General features: G+C 36.2%; 1 protein-coding gene across 1 annotated transcript in view; it reads left to right on the top strand.

The window, feature by feature from the left end:
* Positions 1-19,305, top strand: part of tmem8b (transmembrane protein 8B) — a 131,713-nt gene that overhangs the window by 95,561 nt on the left and 16,847 nt on the right. Inside the window, exons 6-8 of the mRNA XM_017451268.3 lie at positions 4,722-5,101; positions 17,251-17,347; positions 18,903-19,026. Coding sequence (XP_017306757.2) covers positions 4,722-5,101; positions 17,251-17,347; positions 18,903-19,026 — 601 coding nt within the window. The remainder of the gene's footprint in view (positions 1-4,721; positions 5,102-17,250; positions 17,348-18,902; positions 19,027-19,305) is intronic.

Genomic DNA, 19,305 nt, shown 5'->3' on the forward strand with positions numbered 1-19,305 from the left:
CACAAACATGTGCCAGCCACCCACTTCTCAGCTGTCCGCTCCACTCATTCATCTCCTCTCGGACTCACAGTGGGAATTTTGTGAAAATCGCAGCTTACTCTCAACCTTAGCTTGCACTTGATCTATTACCATCTTTTATAAAAGTTCTATCTTACAGTTCTGCCTGTGTTTTAAAAATATCGATCCATTCATTTTTGACCCTCAGTATGGTTAAAGCAGATACAACTTTTCTTTATTCATTCATTTTTTATTAATAATTGAAACTCATATTTTGTTGTAAAATGTCTTTTTCAGAGGCAGGTAAATAATATATTTATGACACGAACTCATGTTTGCAAAAAAAAAAAATCCCACAAAAAATCAAACAGTATAATTCCAAAATGCCAACTAAGATATAATTAATTTTGAAATACAATGGCCATTGTGAATTTAATAAATAAGAAACATACTGTATAATAATGTAATATTCTGCTCAGGGTTCCTGGGATAGGTTTCAGATTCACTGCAACCCTGGATAGACCAGGATAAAGTGGTTACTGAAGATGAATGAATCAATAATCTAAAATCTGTTGACAACCACTTTTTAGATAGTTTAGCAGCTTGATAGAAATTCTACAGCCTTGAAGGGTAAGGGGAAAAAAATCCCCAACTCAAACCATTTCCTGGACTCGAATTGCCATGAATTAATTAATTAATTAATTAATTAATTTTTTTGCTTTGTGGAAAAATTTCCAACAGGTTTGTTTTTTGTGCCATTATAGAAAGTTTACTGATTTACTGATTTATCTGATAACAGTTAGCATATTATTCCAGTTTCAACCACAAGAGGAACAAAATGACTGCTTAGTTCACTGGCTAGTAGCTAGTAGTTATGCAACGGTTAGGTTAGTTATGTTAGCTGTTAAAAAAGCCATAATGTGGCTGATGTTATGCTTTTGTGATAGCATTTTTCAAATTTTCCCATGAATTGAAGGAAAAAAAAATCATGCTCAACGTGTTAATTTATCAGGCTAGTTGTTCCTCAGCTAGCTCCTGATATTTTCCTAATATGTTACCCTCCTGTTACATCTCAACAATGAGAAAAAAGACTAGTTGGTAATGGTAACAATGGTAAGATTCTGAAGATGACTGTTTCAAGTGTTTTGTTTTGAAAGATTTTTTCACGTATATTTTTTCGGTTTCAACTTTTTCTTACATGTAATAGAGATATAAGTATTACACCCTTTAATTGGGTGTACTCCTTGATTGGTATTAGTGCATGTGACCTTTTTAATTTGGGCTTGTGTCCCAACAGTAAATGTAAAACCTTTTTAACAAAACTGGAGTTTGCTCGCGACTTATTCAGTCTGCCTTTGGTTTGCTCCACTGACTGACATGCTCACACACACACACACACACACACACACACACACACACACACACACACACACACACACACACACACACACACACACACAAAGAGAGAGTGGAGAAATAAGAGATCACATAAATTTCTGTGGAATAACAGGACTCAGGTGTGACACATTAGTCATTACCTCACTATCTCATCCCCAAACACATCTCTTCCATTTCAGACCCACATTAAAACATACCCCCCCACCTGCTACATGACAATTACTGGAAATGGCTTTACAGCTACACACCTGCCCATACTCAGACATTTTATTGGCCTGTTAATCTCACCGACATTATACACTCTTTTCACACACTGCTTTAAAATCTATATTAGGTTCAGCACTTCTCTCATTACCTGCCAAAAGATAATATTCACTTGGGTTTTATTGGTGCCCCGTGTGATGAAAGAGGAAGTCATCAATAGGGCAAAGCAGTAATCACATGGTAGGCAGTAATATGTGGTACTATGATGGTGGATCTAGTGTACTAGTTGTAAAGTACAAGCAAAAGTCTGAATGACAGAAAAAGCTGAGATTGTGATTGTCCACACTGCTTACAAGCACAGGTCTTTTTCAATTAAATTGTACTCATCTAATCTCATATCCAAAGTGCTGTCATTGGTCAGTCAGTACTGAAGTTTTTGTAATTGATAGTGGAAAAAAGTTGATGATAGTGTAGTTTGTGTTCTATCTCTGCACTTACTGCCGGTGGTGTGAGCCTTTATTGTCACACAGTGTTGCTTATTTCATGGTCTGTGAACAACATTTAATTAGAACTAATGAAGGATAGAGTAAGTGTGTCAGGTGCTAGAATTTCTTAAACACTTGAATATATAAGATACTAAGTTTTAACATACTTTTATAAGGATTTTGACTTTAACGTCAACAGGCAACACTTTCACTTTTGTGTTATTTTGTATCTCGCTATTGTGTGTAGCAAAACTTACAGCAGTGCATTGTTAAACTCGTGTTGTATTAGTCCTGAGCCTGAAGCAATAAAGCACACTTTGATCAAGCAAGGCAGCGTTGCATATATTTACATCAACAGATGCTAGCTTTGCAATAAATTTCCACAAGGCATAAGGAAACTTCAGATGTGAGACGATGCTGGTTATTTCGAAGGAAGGGAATGTGAGTGCTGTATTGGATCTGGATGGTCATGTGACTTTTTCCCTGCAAATATTTATTGCTTATTTGTGGTGAATGCCATTCCTGTAGACAAATGCTGAGCACCTATTACCCTGCAATATCTGTAGAACAGAGGTGGACAATTGGATGGCAAGGCTACACTGAGAGAAAGCTGGAGAAATAAGAGTTTAATGAGGTCTGGGAGTAGCACATCATGGAAAATAAAATACTTTCATATTGTACCCCCTATCTTGAACTATTTTTTTTTTTTTTTTTGTAATCGTTGCTTTTTTGTCTTGCCATTGTGTCCACATCCAAACGATGGAGTTGCAGGAAGAGCCGAAAATGTCAGCGAGCACTCCCACTGGCACAGCAATATGTTCATCTTTGTTTGAAAGCAAACATCTAGTGGGAATGTGAAATTGAGCTTTGCTTTCAGAGGGTTGTGATTAAGGCAGTGTCTCAAAGATTTGCACAAACCATCTTTTCTTGACTCTACTAAAGCAAAGAAAGTTCTCAAAAAATCAACTGCTATAAATACTGTGAGCTCCTGTGGCATGGGTTGCTTCGTTTTCAATTATACAGTACTGACACCATTTTTTCCTGGATACACTTTTCACTTATCGTTTATGATTCATAGTTCAAATGGATGTGTCAGATAAGTTATACTTTCCTTTTTTAGTCTTGGAGTTGCAATAAGAACCTACCATTAGAAGCAACGTGTAGTCCTCCTGCAGAACCACCTGCGGTGTCACATGTGCTGAAAAGTGTCCAGCTGGTTGGGATGCAGAGATTGTCCGCTTGTTGATGCTTCTGGTACCCCAGATCTACACAAAAATCTCTAATTGCATGCCTCGGCCCATTATCATTTTCCAATGGCTTGGCAATAATCTTGGAGGAGTGCAAGAATGGCTTGATTTGATCAGAGACACTGGCTAAATGGAATACAATTAACATACTAATGAAGGTTTATTTCAGATATGACAGGTCCTCTGTTTCTCGCTCTGATTTTTATAGCCTCAATGCCCCTGGTTTAATGGTTTACTATTGGGCCTGTAGTCTTGGGTAGAGATCTGTCCATTTTGAATTAAGATTAAATCATTTATTATTTATTAATATCCAGAAACAGTATTAATAGCCAGATGCTTCCCAGGATACCGGTCACATATTCCTTAAACTATTTCTAATTAAATAATATTCATATATTTAAATAAGAGGAATGTGTCTAGCATTAACAGTTATGTGTAGCTATAGTTCATGCAGTTGTTTTTGGATTATTTTAAGCTGCAAATAGCAAATGTATTAACCTGTTTCTCAAACAAGCATTAATGTATCTTGTTTAAATTGGGTGGTCTAAAGAATGTTCAAGCAAAAGTACCACTGATTTGATCAGGTTTGATAGGTGATCATCTGATGCATTTGTTTTATGTGTTTTTATAATGTATTATTTATTTGTTTTAGTTTTAATACTATTTTATATTTTTTACTATTTCATGTGATGTATAGGACATTGGTCAAAGTGAGTTGTTTTAAATGTGCTTACATGAATAAATCTTACTTACTTACTAACTGTTTAATCTCAAAAGTTAATCAAACCAAACGTAACCTAGACAACAAAGCTAAGTTTAGATTTTTCTGTAGAACTGAAATCCTGCCTGGTATGTTTTCAAAATCTAAATCAGTGATTATTGATGTAGGATTGGAAATAAGCCATTAAGACAGTTTATTAGTGTGAGGGAAATGCTTAAACTTTTCAATAACCAACAGTTCTCTGCTTGGTTTGATATGCTTTGGCTTCTCCATTGCAGGAAGCCCTACTGCGCTTGAGGCACTCTAATGTTCTCAATACACAATACGTACATAATGCACACACCCACGCCAGCAAAAAAAAAATTGCAATCAGAAAAGTACAGTTGGAGTTGAATTGAGTCTGGATAATTAGACAAGAAAAATTTAGATATTCCTATGGTGATCAAGCTTGGAAATGTAGCTCACGGATGTGGAAGATTGACAGGTAGATACTTTATCCTTGCTCAGACCTGTATGCTTAGATCACGCTGTCACATTTTCCTTAGAGACTGCAACATCTTCATTTCACATTTACTTTGCTTCTTTGTCATCCCTTATCATTTTCATACTCAATCAGTGCACATGTTATGAATTTCAACCTGAAACCTTCCTCTGATCCGCTCCCTTTAGACTGCTCCAAGCCGAGCCTCACTAAAGGCTCATCTGCCATGAATATGCCCCAGTCATTTGGCACAGCGATGGGCTTTTCTCTGTCGGAAACACTCCCGGCTGCCAGCTTGCCCAACCTGGCACAGAATGGTTCGGATCAGAGTCCATTTCTGAAGGCCGAGAACAGCATCATCTACTTGGCTCCCACTGCTGACACCAATAAGTGCTGGCCAATCCGACCTACATTACGCAATGAATTGGATACCTTCTCTGTGCACTTCTATATCTTCTTTGGGCCCAACATTTCTATTCCTCCAGACCGGGCAGCAGTGTTCGCCATTAATCTGATGCCAGTTCTGGACAGCGGAGGGGTTCTAAACATGGAGCTCAAACTCAATGTGGTAAGTAAAGATTTCTAAAATATTAAATGTTAAATCTTTCATAGCTGTCCTATTATCTCAAAACAGTTGCTAATGGAAGTACTCACATGTTGTTTACGTCAATAGCTGACTTGTAAATTGCCAACCTTAGAGTTGGAAAAATGCCAAAATGACAAAAACTGACATTCATTGTAGATCTAAAAGAAAGCAAATTGTGTGGCAGTTTATTGTTTCTGCTTTTTTTCCCCTCATGGTAATTATGAATCCTTAACAGAGTTACATATTAAAATGCACCAAAAATCGAATTCTGTAACATACAGTAGCTACTGTAAGACTTTTTCCTCATCCATGTCTCAGGGTATTATACACACTGGCACCAGAATGTTCTAACATGGACTAGTTGCTAGAGTAAAGGCATGTGTGTTGCCACCACCAAAAGTTGATTATTTTCCTATAAAAGCACGTCCTGTTATACCACAGCAATTTGCCAATGATTCCAATTTTTAGTTTATTAATGTATGACATCTTTGAGAGATTTTTAACCATTAATAATTGCATCTAATGTTGTGGAACATCCACAAGATAAGCTAGTGCCTGTTATCATTTACCTTACAGCAGCTATTAACAATTCCCTCACTAGCCTGTTTTTTTTAAAAATTTATTTTATTTCTTTCTCTTGAAGATAAGAGGATAAAAAACACAGCTTGTCATGTTACCGAGAAATCAAAAACTCTCTGTCCAGAAAACTTTCCTGCAGCAGAATATTTAATGTTACAAAGTGCAGACACTGAAGACTCCTCCCATAAATGTCTCCTTACTGAAAACCTCACTTTTCATTGTGAAATAGAAACACTTTTTTAATCCATTGATCATTAGCTTTAGATAATGTGCCGCATCCGCCATACAAGTCTCTGTGAATGAGCTGTGACTGTAGAAATGATTAATATAAACCTGTCACTGGAATTACAGCCAGCGCTACTGTCAGAGCTGTCTTGCCAAACAGAATCAACAGTTCAACAGCACTGTGGTATAAAATGTAATAACTGTCATTGTGATGAAATGGTTTATTCTTTCAACTCTCTGGTTCCTAACTATAGCTCAAAACATAGTCATTGTGCATGTTTGCATGTTTGTCAGTCATGTGTTTTTTTCCCCCCACAAAAATAAATAAATAAATAAATTTCTGACTTCCTTAAAATACAGGTACATGCCCTGTTTCAGATAGTATAAGTATCATTGATACGCCTATGTTCTCTGAGACATCTCATGTGGCTGAAATATTAAAGCTTCAATAATTCAGTTCTTCTGATTTCCCTTGCAATGGCGAGAACAGATCTAAAAGAGCATGTGTAGAATATCAAAGACCAGGGTTAGGCCTGTTGAGAGTTTTAGCAATATACTCTATGTGGGTCGATGAGGACTTCTGTACCTTAGTCTAATTAATAACAAATGTTAGCAACTAAGTAAGTGCCTACCAGTTCCCATTGCTGCAGTGGCGTAACACCTGAAGAGTGCTCCAGCAAATGTCACAATCATACTATTATTATCATTATAATAATATATTATATTATTATTATATACTGTATATCATTAAAACAACGCAGCATAATAGAAATGTACTATTTCCTTGATTTGGTTTTCAGAAGAAAGCTTCAGAAGGTCTCATGGCATAGGAAGAACGATCTATTGACCAACTTGTGCATATTCAGTCACAGAAATGCTTCCACATTTCACTTGTTTTTTTTTTTTTGCTACTGAAGATGCCATTAACAGGCATTAATGGATGTCTCATGCAGTCCTATTGGCAAGGGAAATGTGAGGAACCAGTGCAGCCAGTGAATAGAGTTATTTATTTAAAAAAAATTTTTTAAAAAAGCATAAAATCCAGAATTTTGGAAGTGTCTAAAGATGTCTAAACATCTTTTATATCATACCCTAATGGATGTTTTTTTTTTCTATTCAGGTATGATTTTATGTTTCTACCACATATTTCCAATCGGAAAGCAAGCAAGCATAAGACAAGCCACATTTTTAAAAGCAATACATAATCTAGGACTATGCTGTCATTTAAATGAAACATTTAAGAGCTGTTCTCCAGCACAGTCATTCTGAATAAAAGGATGTCATATTTGCTACACATAATCCTGAATCTGATTTTCCACTGTTGTAGTCAAACTTGTTCAACTGAAAAAGGGTGTAATTAGAAACGGTCCTGTGTAATTCTGGACAAGCCAATGGAGGTGAAACGACCCGTGTCAGCGAGCTAAAAAGTCATTTTCCTCAATCAGCACTTTAGAAGCTAGCTGTAGATTAGCCTTTCTCTTTGTCTTTTAATGGTAGAACCGGGCATTGTAAAAAGGCCTGTTTTAAATTTGAAGTAAAGACTAGTCTCTTGAGTGGGTGCTGTAAAGTAAATGATTTCCGCCTGCTGCCATATGCTGTCGACTAGGAATTATCTCGCGAGGACGGTGAAGTGATGGATGTCGTTGTACAGGTTTATGAGCAAGCAAGTTAATGGGAACCATTTGTGCTTCCGACCTTGGGCTATTGGCTTTGCTGGAGTCAGGGCTTGTGATCAGAAAGTTGAATAAATAGAATTAGAATAGGACTAACAGACCGGTTTTGAAAGCATTATCAATACGTCATGTAAGAACTGGAATGTTAACACGACTGACTGATGACTTGACCAAAAAACTCAATTAAATGTTTTCAGTTTAGTCAAGGTTAATGGTGGTATGATGACAGCCCATTCTCACTTTGCTTGTCGGCACAGCTGGTCTGTCATAAAAAAAGTAGCAACCTCATTACACTTTCCTATTATAGCTAGAGATGAGCTTTTTGGCTCAAATGCCTGCAGATCTGGGCAAAATAACTATCAGATAGGTTGTGCATCAACTGTTTTTCCTGAAAAGCATTTTGTACTGAGATGGCTGGCGGATGAATCGTGACAGGAAAGAAGCCCATAAGAACAAGGATCTAAAGGAACACATGAAGCGACACCATTTAGATATGATTGATAATGGATAGACAAAAGTAAACAGATCCACAATGCTCATAAATCTCTGGAGATTATCAGTAAAATTATTTATTTTTTATATTGTATACATTATGGTACGGTGTTCTTGATCGAAGCTAATCAGTGTGGTTTTGCTGTAAATGGTTGAAACATAAAAATTCAAATTGCTGCCAAAATCACACATTAGTCCAGACATCTATTGTTGTTTGTTAACAAAGGGGCTACTAATGTCAGTTCTGAGATATATGTTAAAGTTCTTTTAGAAAAAACACTCCTGACTGTGTATGCCTATAAGGACCCATATAAACAGCAGACCACGAAGAGCCACCAAGAACCCATCCCCCCCCCTGCGTCTCTATGAAACTCACTGCACTTCACAACACTCTCTGTCCTCTTCTTGATTAACCTCTGTATGCTGACATTTCAGTCGTTTCAGTAACAGTGTTATCCAAGCAGAACTGTCAAAGAAGGTTGTTAGCCTGTGACCACATATAGTGCAATGGTAATGGGGCTGTAATACATGGGGGAAGAGGGAATCAGTGGAGGACACGGCTATCTGACTCCCACTACCAAGACATCCTCACGCCTAGAAGAGAAGAATACTCTGTAAATCATTTTTGCTCCTGGAAATGTAGTTCCCAGGAATTGCTGATTTTATTTTGGAAAGCAAAAAGTCATTATTTGTAGGCACAGTTAAGCCTCAAAGAGATGAAATTTGGCCTTAGTAAAAATTGTCATAAAGTTTCTATAAAAAACAACAATGTACTGTTTAAACTCTGGACTTGCTGCAAAACTCATTGGACTGAATATCATAGTTTTTGTAACTGAAATCATTCTGCTCAAAGCAACCTCTTGTGGGAATAATAACTTTAGCTATTATGTGTATTCAGGACGAGTGGTAGCTTCCCCAGATCATGGTATATGTAAGAAATAAAATACAATGGAGCGTGCTCTTATAGAACTGTGCAATACCGGTAGCACCCTCAAGTTGATTATATCGCTATAACAGCATAGCCAGTAAGTATTTTATTCCATAGCAATTTGTCAACATGGTAGTTTTTACAACCCACTCTCACAGAAAAAAAGACCATTTGCATGCAATTTATCTGAAGCAGCTTCTATATGTTGAATATGAATTTTCTGCAAGCATAATTCACAAGCACGTGTTGCATAGCGAAAATCAAACTTTCACTCAAATCCTCTGTATGCCACATTCTGCACCAAAGTAATTTAACCAAGTCCATCTCTACTTCTACACTATTTGAATAGGATTGATATGTAATTAATTATTTGACCTCTTTTTTAAACATACTGTATTGAGCATAGCCCACTTCATATGTAAAACATTTGTGCTTTTCCTGACATTAGACTCACCAGGCTCATGAAACTTCTTTTCTCTGCAAACGCAATCAGGCTTCGAAGTCATATGGCAGTGCAGTACGGTAATGCAGGTATTTTCAAAATGTGGATAGGTTTTAGGCTGTCAATTGACAATACCCATGTTGCGTACTGCTTTACCATGTGACTCACAAGCCTGATTGTGTTTTCAGAGGAGATTATGCAAAGTTTCATATGTCATAGAAAGCCCAAATTTTACGCATGAAGCAGCAAAACTCAATACGTAAAAAAACAACAACAAACAAACAAAAAAAAAAGAAGTAAAATTATTTATTACATATTGATCTGATTAAAAAAATAAAATTAATTTTTTGGTTTGCTTGTTAATAAATGTCGCCTTACTGAAAGTTCACCAGTTATACATTTTTATTTGTTCAATAATGTTTTTTTTAGGCTTAGATTAAGTCTCAATGTCTACATTAAAAGTTTTTAAATATATTATATATTAAACATTTATTAGTATAAACCAGTGATTTGCGTTGCAGCTGGTACTACTGTTGTCGAAAATTAGTCAACATCTTCTGGTATAAAGTGTGAACACAAGCCAGAGTTGTAATCCTTAGTGGAGGTAGCTATCTACTGGGATGACACCTGTGCAATTTCAGGTAAATTATCAGAAAGGTTAGGTAAATAGGTACTCTGAGGTGGCTGATTTAAAACATTAGGACAGTCAAGCAACAAAAGGAAGAAAAGCTTTTTAAAAAAAAAAAATTTTTAAGTACAAGAGAAATGTCTGGAAATTGGACATACAAGTTATGTATTTATCCAAAGCTCACATAAGGGTAGGGACGTAACTGAATATGAATACATTATTCGGACTGAACAGATTACGTGATACAAATACAGATATTATTATTATTATTATTATTATTATTAGATGTTTTGTTTTTTGTTTTTTTTTTTAGATTTTTTTTTATATATATAGAAAGTGTGTCAGAACTTCCATCTTGTTGATAGAAGTGTGCATTGTGACACAACCACAACAACAACAAGTAATATATGAAGCTCACAAGACAAAGGAAGACCATACTCAGTAACACAAATAAATAGCTGTGAACAAAAATAGCCCCCTGCACATCTGTAGTTTAAACCAGTTTTGAACTGTGAGAAACTGTCACATCCACATCCAGGTTGAAATTGAAAAAGAGATACATTTATTTTAGAAGCATGAAACAGAAGCTAAAGATACAGATACATTACGTTACACCCCTAGTGTTCACCATCACATTTTTTCCCTAATAAAATATATTTGGAGCTGGATATAATTGGTGGTCCTTATTGAAAGCAATATTTTATGATCACTGGATATTAATATATTTCATTATAGTATACCAGTGAATGCAAATGATTCAATGATATACAGTATAATCGTCAATCATTCGTAGATCAGTATTAGCCTGAATTGCCCATCTCTTGGGCTCATACTGATCTAAACTGAACTAATCTGAGAAAGGTTTGACTGTTGCTCATGTCTCATCATTTCTCGTCATTTCTCTCCATCAAATACAGTCTCCTAAAGCTTTTTTTCACTTTGTGAACTAATGTAAAATGTAAAAAGAGTATTTAACCCTAATATAAACATGAGGAATCCTTCACACACTGTATGTACACACAAATATATTTTCCCACAAGGCACTAGATTTGTCCTCAAACAGCCGTTCATGCTAGGCAGAATGCCACAAGGGTGGAGATGGGCTAATGAGCTGTAGCAAAAGCAACAACAACAAAAAAAACTGGCCCTTGGCTTTGAGTGCATGGCTGAGAGAGAGAGACAAAACACGCGAGAGACAATTCTCTGTGAAGATAAGTCGACGTGCCTGTATGTGTGGGAAGGGAATAGAAATGTTCCCCCAGAGTGCTTTGAGTGGCTCTTGTGGACAGTTTGAAGCCAAACCTGACACCCTATGCCTTGTCAGAGCTGCATGAGATCTTAGGTTACTGTTGTAGGACCCAATGCTCTCATGATAATTATGTTCTTCAAGACAAGGATTGAGATTAAGAGCTGAGCTCTGACCAAGACATTTGAGACATATGAGCTGGCATGAGTCAGCCTCAGTTTTCAATATGTAGAAGAAAAACAGAGCACTTGTACAATGAGCAGTGATTAACGCTTTGTATTAAAGCTGATTTACTAAGATCTCAAATAACACAAGCTAATTTTCCTGTGCATGGGATAAATTGCACACACAAAAAGTGGGTATGCTGCTGGTGATTTACAATAATTGCATGAATTATGTCAAGTGCAAAGTAGGGGTTGGAAACAATATGTAAATTAGGTTTGTGTCTGTGCTATTTATTCTTGATATCTGCAGTGAGTTAAGCTCTCTAAGAGACTCCTTCAAAAGTAAAACCAAAACTAAATCGTGACATAATTGCACGTCCAGTATATCACTAATTAAAGGCGGTGAGATTTGTAAAAATAAATAAATAAATGAATGAATAAAACTTTTTTTAAATAATGCATGAAAACAAAATAAGACTGTGTGTTTTTATTAAGAAGGTACATGTGAAGGAAAAACCTTTGTTTAAATGCAGAAACATGAACGTGTAGTGAACATCAAATATGAGACCTTTGCTGTGGTAATATTTATTTATCATTTGAAGAAACTTTCTGATTATTTTAAATATTCTTAGGCACAATTTTGATAAACTTGCCCATTTCATTTTTAAAACTACTGAATGGTAATAATATTTTTTCCAACTGGAGAAAAAATGGACTTTTGCTAATTTAATACCTGCTCTTCAGTTGTACCAATTTGTGCACAAAATCCCTGTTCCTAAATTGGCTTTCAGGCTTAGCAAATCACATTGCTGATGCTAAATGAATCTTTTTGCGCGGGCTCCACCCTGTACTTTGCACATTTAGGTAGAAATGCTCCAAAATGAATATTCATTAAGCCAAGCACACAAAACAGACATGTGTTATTGTGCTCATATAAAAGCTGCAGTCCTCTATAGACTATGGAAAACAGCGTGTATGTTTTTTTTGTATGTTTTTACAGCACGTATGTTTTTACACCACAATCTCCCCAGTCACCCGAGTCACACCTCCAGTACTTATTAACCACTGCCTTCTAAATGCACACACTGATCCAAGTACCAGTCTTGCAAGTGGAGTTTGATTACCCCCCCCTCCCCTTTGTGGTGGCTTTAGGTTCTTTGTTTCACTTGGGACTTTTTTACTGATTTTTCCTCTTTGCTAAGCCTACAGTTTACTATGATTTGAACTTTGCTTGTTCTTCTTTTGTTTTTACTTTGAGTTTGGATCGTGGATGATTTAGTTACTACGTAAACCTGCCTTAGGATTGTATCCAAGCCTCGTCTTCCTGTGTGTTTGACACATACACACACACACAAACCTTCAGTAAACCAGGGCTTTAGTTCATAAGCTTTCACAGCTGCTTTATTATCATAAGTAACAAAAAATGGTTAAATAGTCAGTTTTACGGTATTAATGGTGAAAATTAATAACTTCATGCTATAGGTTCCTCTGTGGATTTTACTGTTAAATTTGAAAAAAAAAAAAAAAATTCCCCCAGGGCCAGTGTACCTTGACAATTCTTCCTTTACATCAAAACGCTTTACAGATCAATAGTGCATGTATAAAGTGACACATTATAGGTCATGGCTGTGTACATGAATTACTGTCGTCTTGTAGAACACAGCGTTTCATGTTTTTTATTTTCATAAATTGATCATTCGTAAAATGTACATACAATCTCATTAAGGGCATGCTCGCTTATATGTACATGCTCGCATATATTGTGTAGAAATCTTGCTCTTAACAACAGAAAATCCTTCCATTGAAGTAAAGCTTCTGGGGAATAATAATATCAATATCTGTTCCATTCATTATGGTAGATTCGGATTTGTCTGTAGTAGTAGTTCTTTGCTGACTTAACAAGTGGAAATGCACCTAAAAGGGTTGTGTAAATGTCTAGAGCCTAATGAATCTGGATCCCACCATATACAATGATAAATGGAAGATCATCGCTGTGTCTTTCGCCGTCCTTTCATGAGCCATGAAGGGCTTTTGTCACCTTCTTCATTAATTACACACAATCCAGTAATTCATAGCTAAAAGATTCGAAGCGTGACAGGGAGATATAGAGATAGACATAGTTACATTTTAGGACTAGTCACCCTTTTTATTTAGTCCATTTAGAAATGATGAGATCTCATCCATCACCTGATTGATGCAAAAGCTCACCAGGAAAAAAAAAAAAAACATCAAACGTAGGCTTTTATATTTTATTTTATTTATTTATTATTTTTTTTCAACTTTGTCTCTGATTCCATCTGCTGTGATGAAAATCACACCAGCGGAAAAAATAAAAAAGCTGTCTGTTTTTTTTTTTTTTGTAGGTGATAATTATTCACTCATTCATCTTCAGTAACCACTTTATCCTGGTCAGGTTCACAGTAGATCTGGATAATTAGAGCAGCAATTATAATTGAACCTAAAATGACACGGTAGAGCTAGAATTAAATAGACTACAATGCATTGTAAGGTGCTTTTCACACTTGGTATGTTCGCTGCGGTCTGAATCCGAGTGTGATTGTTCCCTGCGCCCCCTGCAGTGTTGGTCTGGTTTCAGACTCACTTGATTCTATCGAACCCCAGTGCATCTTACATCATCACAGTGCACCTCCTACAGGTAGTCTCAGGTTCGGTACTGCGGTGCACTTCCCAGTCTGTGTGACAGCTTTCACATTACCAATTTGTCATACAAACTGTGCTCTGTTTCCCACTAAACCGCCAGTGTGAAAGCCCTCTAAGACTCTGTACTGTGTGCTCAGAGGCAGGATGTGAATATTCAGGGTATTTTTATTGAGAGCAATCCAAGAATCATGGCCATAGTATGACGCAGGAGTCAATATTAAACTAGGGAGATCCATCAACAAAAACAATAAGGCTAGCATTCTGTAAGTAAAAAAATGGACTAATACAGAAACAGAACAAGACTTCACCACTAGACAAAAGGAACATGAGGGTATAAATACACTAATAAAGGGCTAAGACTAAGAACAGGTGCAAACATATTTGAAATAAACCAATGACAAGAAAGGAGCGGAGACAGGACTGAAGACAAAACAAAAGTCAAACATTAAAACACATGCAGCACAGTTTCAGTTAAACTGATAAAAAAGTGAATTCTATCTTTAATTTTTTAGCCTATAGTCTTAAACCATAAGTGAGGTGACTACAAACCAGCGCTCAAAACAAAACATAAACTAAAAAGCATAGCCATCTACTGCTGTGCTCTTACACAGCAAAGCCAGCCAGTGTCTGTCGTGTAATTTAAATACATAAGTAACATTAAGAAGCAGAGGACAGTAACCATTGGTTCCTGCCTGTGATAAGCTTTGGCGGTTTGCAAGACCTCTTGTGAGCCATGTTGTAGTAATTGTGTTTTTCCCACTTGGAGGCCGATTTGGACATTATCCTGCGGTGTTTCCAACTCCGGAATCAGAGCAAACACTTCATGTTGCTTGTTAATTATGAGGGCGATTTGAATGACGGCCAAATAGTACCCTAAGCTCAAACCTACTAGCCATCAGTCATTTTTTGAAAAAGTACTTCCTAGATTGGAGTCTGGTCTGTGGCCAAATCAACACAGGTGCTTGGCACAGTATCAACAGAGAACATGGTAAATGGCAAGCTGTTATGAATGTGGTGATGAATGAATAGAATGACAACACCACTTTGGATATTTCTGTTTGAGGTTTTAGTGCTTTACAAGATTCACATATGGTTTAAGAGAAAGATAACTGGCATGTGGCGACAGAGTCAGAACACATATTATCAGCTTTTATTCCAGTTACTCTCTGTACACTTTCTCAAAAAGAAGCTCCATAATTGACTAACTGTAAAATATGTAACGTAACGTAAAATATACTAACCAGCTAACTTGTTATTTACTTATACTGCCAGATAAATAATAACTTATTAAGGGTTGTTCATAATATTTGATGCATTTTTACTTCCAAATGATCACACACTGTGTAAAGATCAACTTTATGTCACAATGCCCACCCTGTTATAGTCCATCCAACAAGATGGATCAGAACGGAATGGACATACTGACATAAGGTTGGTTGTAGCAGGAAGTCGGTGTACTAAGTGTTAAATCAGTTACTAATTTGAATGTTTTTTTTTTTATATGATTGATTTGTAATTATAAATCCTTACTGAATTTTCTCATATTTTCATATCAGAGTGGACAGGATATATCTCATGAAATTAGACTCTTCCTGAATGTAATATCATTACACAAAACATATCAGCCATTAACCAGGCATAGCAGGGTGGACATGAACTTGAGGTAAATGTTCATGACAGCACGTGTTGTCATTGTTTAAATCAATGCAAATGTGGACATATCTAGAGTTTAGAAATTACTCAATCTGAACTATTAAAATTTTCAAAGACTGAAAGATATTGATTATATACTTATAAGAACAACCCCAATGAATTGGGAAAACTCCGGTGCATTACGATAGTGATGACATGATAGTGTTAAAATGTTTTTTGTAGCTAAAGTGTACTATGATTTACATGCAAAAACTGTTTAATATTTAGTGTTTAGAGGCTCCCGAGTGGTACAACAGAAAAGTTTTTGTCCTATTATTGGAGTTTCCTCTGTGTACTCTGGTTTCATCCCCCAGTCCAAAGACATGCATTGTAGGTTGCCCCGAGTTCCCTGTGACCCTGTGTAGGATAACCGGTACATAAAATGGATGGATAAAGTAGGCACCTAGTGTAATTATACTTCCTTTTTGTGGTATAATACAGCTTCTGTCCTTTGAACACTCTGTGTTTTAGGTTATTTTAAATTGAGGCTTTACAATAGTAACACCAAATAACAAAAGGATGACTCAGATATTGAGTATTACATAGTGTGAGGTTGAGTCATCTAAAAGGCAATGTACGAGAAATATTTAAATGTCAAATCAGAGTCAAGAATAACACCAAAATCTCTATCTTCACATTTATATTAACCTTGACCTGGCTCTGGACGTACCTCAGCGATCCTGGACCCAGTGGAATCAGTGGATGGTTTAAAAAATGACTGACTTTTTGCCATCTGGCACAAGCGACTTCTTTTTAGGGTCAATCATTTGTTGTTGTGCAGCAAAAACACAAGGAACTCGATTATTAAAAATTCTTTACTACATCTTCCAGACAGTTTAAAGCCTACAGCATATGAGTTATAACTCTGATTAGCTAAAAAGGACATGCCTCTCTCTGCTAGCTCACATTCTCTCTCTCTCTCTCTCTCTCTCTCTCTCTCTCTCTCTCTCTCTCCCCCCCTCTCTCTCTCTTTCTCTGTCTTACTTTCTGTGCTGAGCCCTTTCTATAATTCATGTGCCAAGGGAGATATAAGGATGAACATCTCTATTTTCAGATGGCTACAGACGTTCAGAGGGCATATGCTGCCACTTGCTCCCCCATAGCCCTCAGCATCCCACAGTGCTTCTAGCTTAACACTGTCTTTCATTATTATTGTGTAAAATATCTGAAAATATCAAAGTAGTTATTCATTGACTTTTGCCAATTTTGCATTAAGGCATGCATTCAGCACAGATGCCATCACAGTGTTTGTAATGTATGTATGTATTCTCTGATGCTCCTGTATTGAATGTTTATATATATATATATATATATATATATATATATATATATATATATATATATATATATATATATATATATATATATATATATACACACACACACATATCTTTTCCAAAGTCCTCAGTGAAAGGGGAGAATATTACTGTGTTTGGATGCCTGCATCATGGAATGCCGCTGGCCCTTCGAGACAACTCCTCCATCAAGTGCGAGTCTGGTAAGAGCTGTATTCTATGTGCTTCGCCCCAATTATGCAAATAAATAATAAATGAGGAAATAAATAACACAGAGATGATTCAGTATTGATATTGATGATTCAATAATGATATATATATATATATATATATATATATATATATATATATATATATATATCTGACAAAGGACCAGATAAGCTGAAACAGTTACGTTTTAAAGCTTAACAATTAGTAGGCTGAGTTTTCCAAAATCATCACAAAGTTAGGATCATCTCAACAGGGAGAGTGTTCAACGTGATTCTCGCACTACCATTTAATGATCATTTTTGTGCTGCGATGCTTCTGAAAATCTCGACTCTCATTAGTTCATGGCTCTAAATAAGAAAATGTCACTGTTTTATTTTGTAGTGGTGCTTCACATGACCAATTTTGACTAGAGCCATATATTTTGAACTGTTGAGACCTTTGTTTTGAACTTGAAGTGGAGAATAAACATTTAATTCTTCGTCCATTTGTCTTTAAACATTCTGTTTTTGTCTTTCATGGTTGTTTTAAACTAGCCATGACATCAGTTCTCTTATCAGACCAGAGAGATTAAATAAAATAAAATGTCTGTGAAAGCTCTTCCCTTTCTGAACTAATCTTACTATCCCTGTAGGTAGTCTCTTGTCTGTGAGCTTCCGTCAGCTGAATATTTTACAGAAATCCACGTGATTGGATAAGCCACAGCAGAAGATCGGCTAGCCGAGCTGGTTCTTGTTTAGAAATCTAGACTCGCAAACTACAGGCATATTTTCTTTTCATGTATTTGTCAGCTCTGCTACGGTAATATTTTGAGTACTCTGTTCGTTCTGAAATACTTTGCTCCACCAATTGATGGCCTCTAGTATTGTAAATATATGAAATATAGATTACACAATTCATTAATTTAATATTCATTTAAAATTTTAGACATATTTAGACAGACTAACTGCTTTAATACTGTATTTGTAAAACTGACCGCATAACCAAACACAATGTTTCCAGACAGATCACCCAGGCAAGGTTAAACATTAATATAAACATTTCCACATAATTTATATTCATGTTTACTATGCGTGTATGTGAATATCAACATATAATGTTTTTGTCATTTTTGGCTGTTTGCCAGAATTTAGTTGTAGAGACATCTGACGATTTTCCCAGACTGCCACACCTATAACAATACTTCTTTTGCTCACATTTCCCTGAAGTCAGTGTTGAGAATTCTATCTAATAACACACAAACCAAACCATATTGTTCCCAAAATGATGGCAGTATGAAAGAATTAGCACTTCCCACATATTTAACCCCTGTGTTTTGAGGACAAGCAAGTTGCCTTTAAAAATTCATATTTTTAATATTCACAGACAATAAAATGTAATCAATTACAAAATGTAATCAAATTTCCTTTTCTTCTTCGAACTTTGGCAAATGTAACTCATTAGCTTACAACATTTTTGCCTTTTGAATATTTAGGAATGTCATAACTGTAACAAATGTCAAAAAAAAAGTTTCTCTTCTTATCCTCTGTCGTTGGTCTTACCTCCTAACAGAGTCCGTTTCTGGATTCCTTTTGTCCGTGAACACCACTACAAACATTACAAAGTTGCGGATCCCATACCCCCAGACCGGCACCTGGTATCTCAGCCTCAGATCTCTACGTTCCACAGAGCACGGGTAAGTTTAACAGATCCCAGTCCCATCTCCAACTCCACATCCAAACACATTTAAAGAGGCATATAGGCCACACTTTTTTTCTTCAGAGACATGAATTTAAATGCAGATAATACTTTCCGCATGTGACTGCCATTGAATATTGAGCAGTACTGGTATACATTCTTCTGAAGCCTTTCAGATACAGTGCTATATTGACAGCTACCATGCTAAAACTGTTCTGGCACTTTAAAACATTAATGCAAATTAGCCAGTGAGACAGAGAGTTCATCTAAAGTTTGA

The sequence above is a fragment of the Ictalurus punctatus genome, chromosome 22, assembly GCF_001660625.3.
Source record: "Ictalurus punctatus breed USDA103 chromosome 22, Coco_2.0, whole genome shotgun sequence".
NCBI classification, from domain to species: Eukaryota; Metazoa; Chordata; class Actinopteri; order Siluriformes; family Ictaluridae; genus Ictalurus; species Ictalurus punctatus.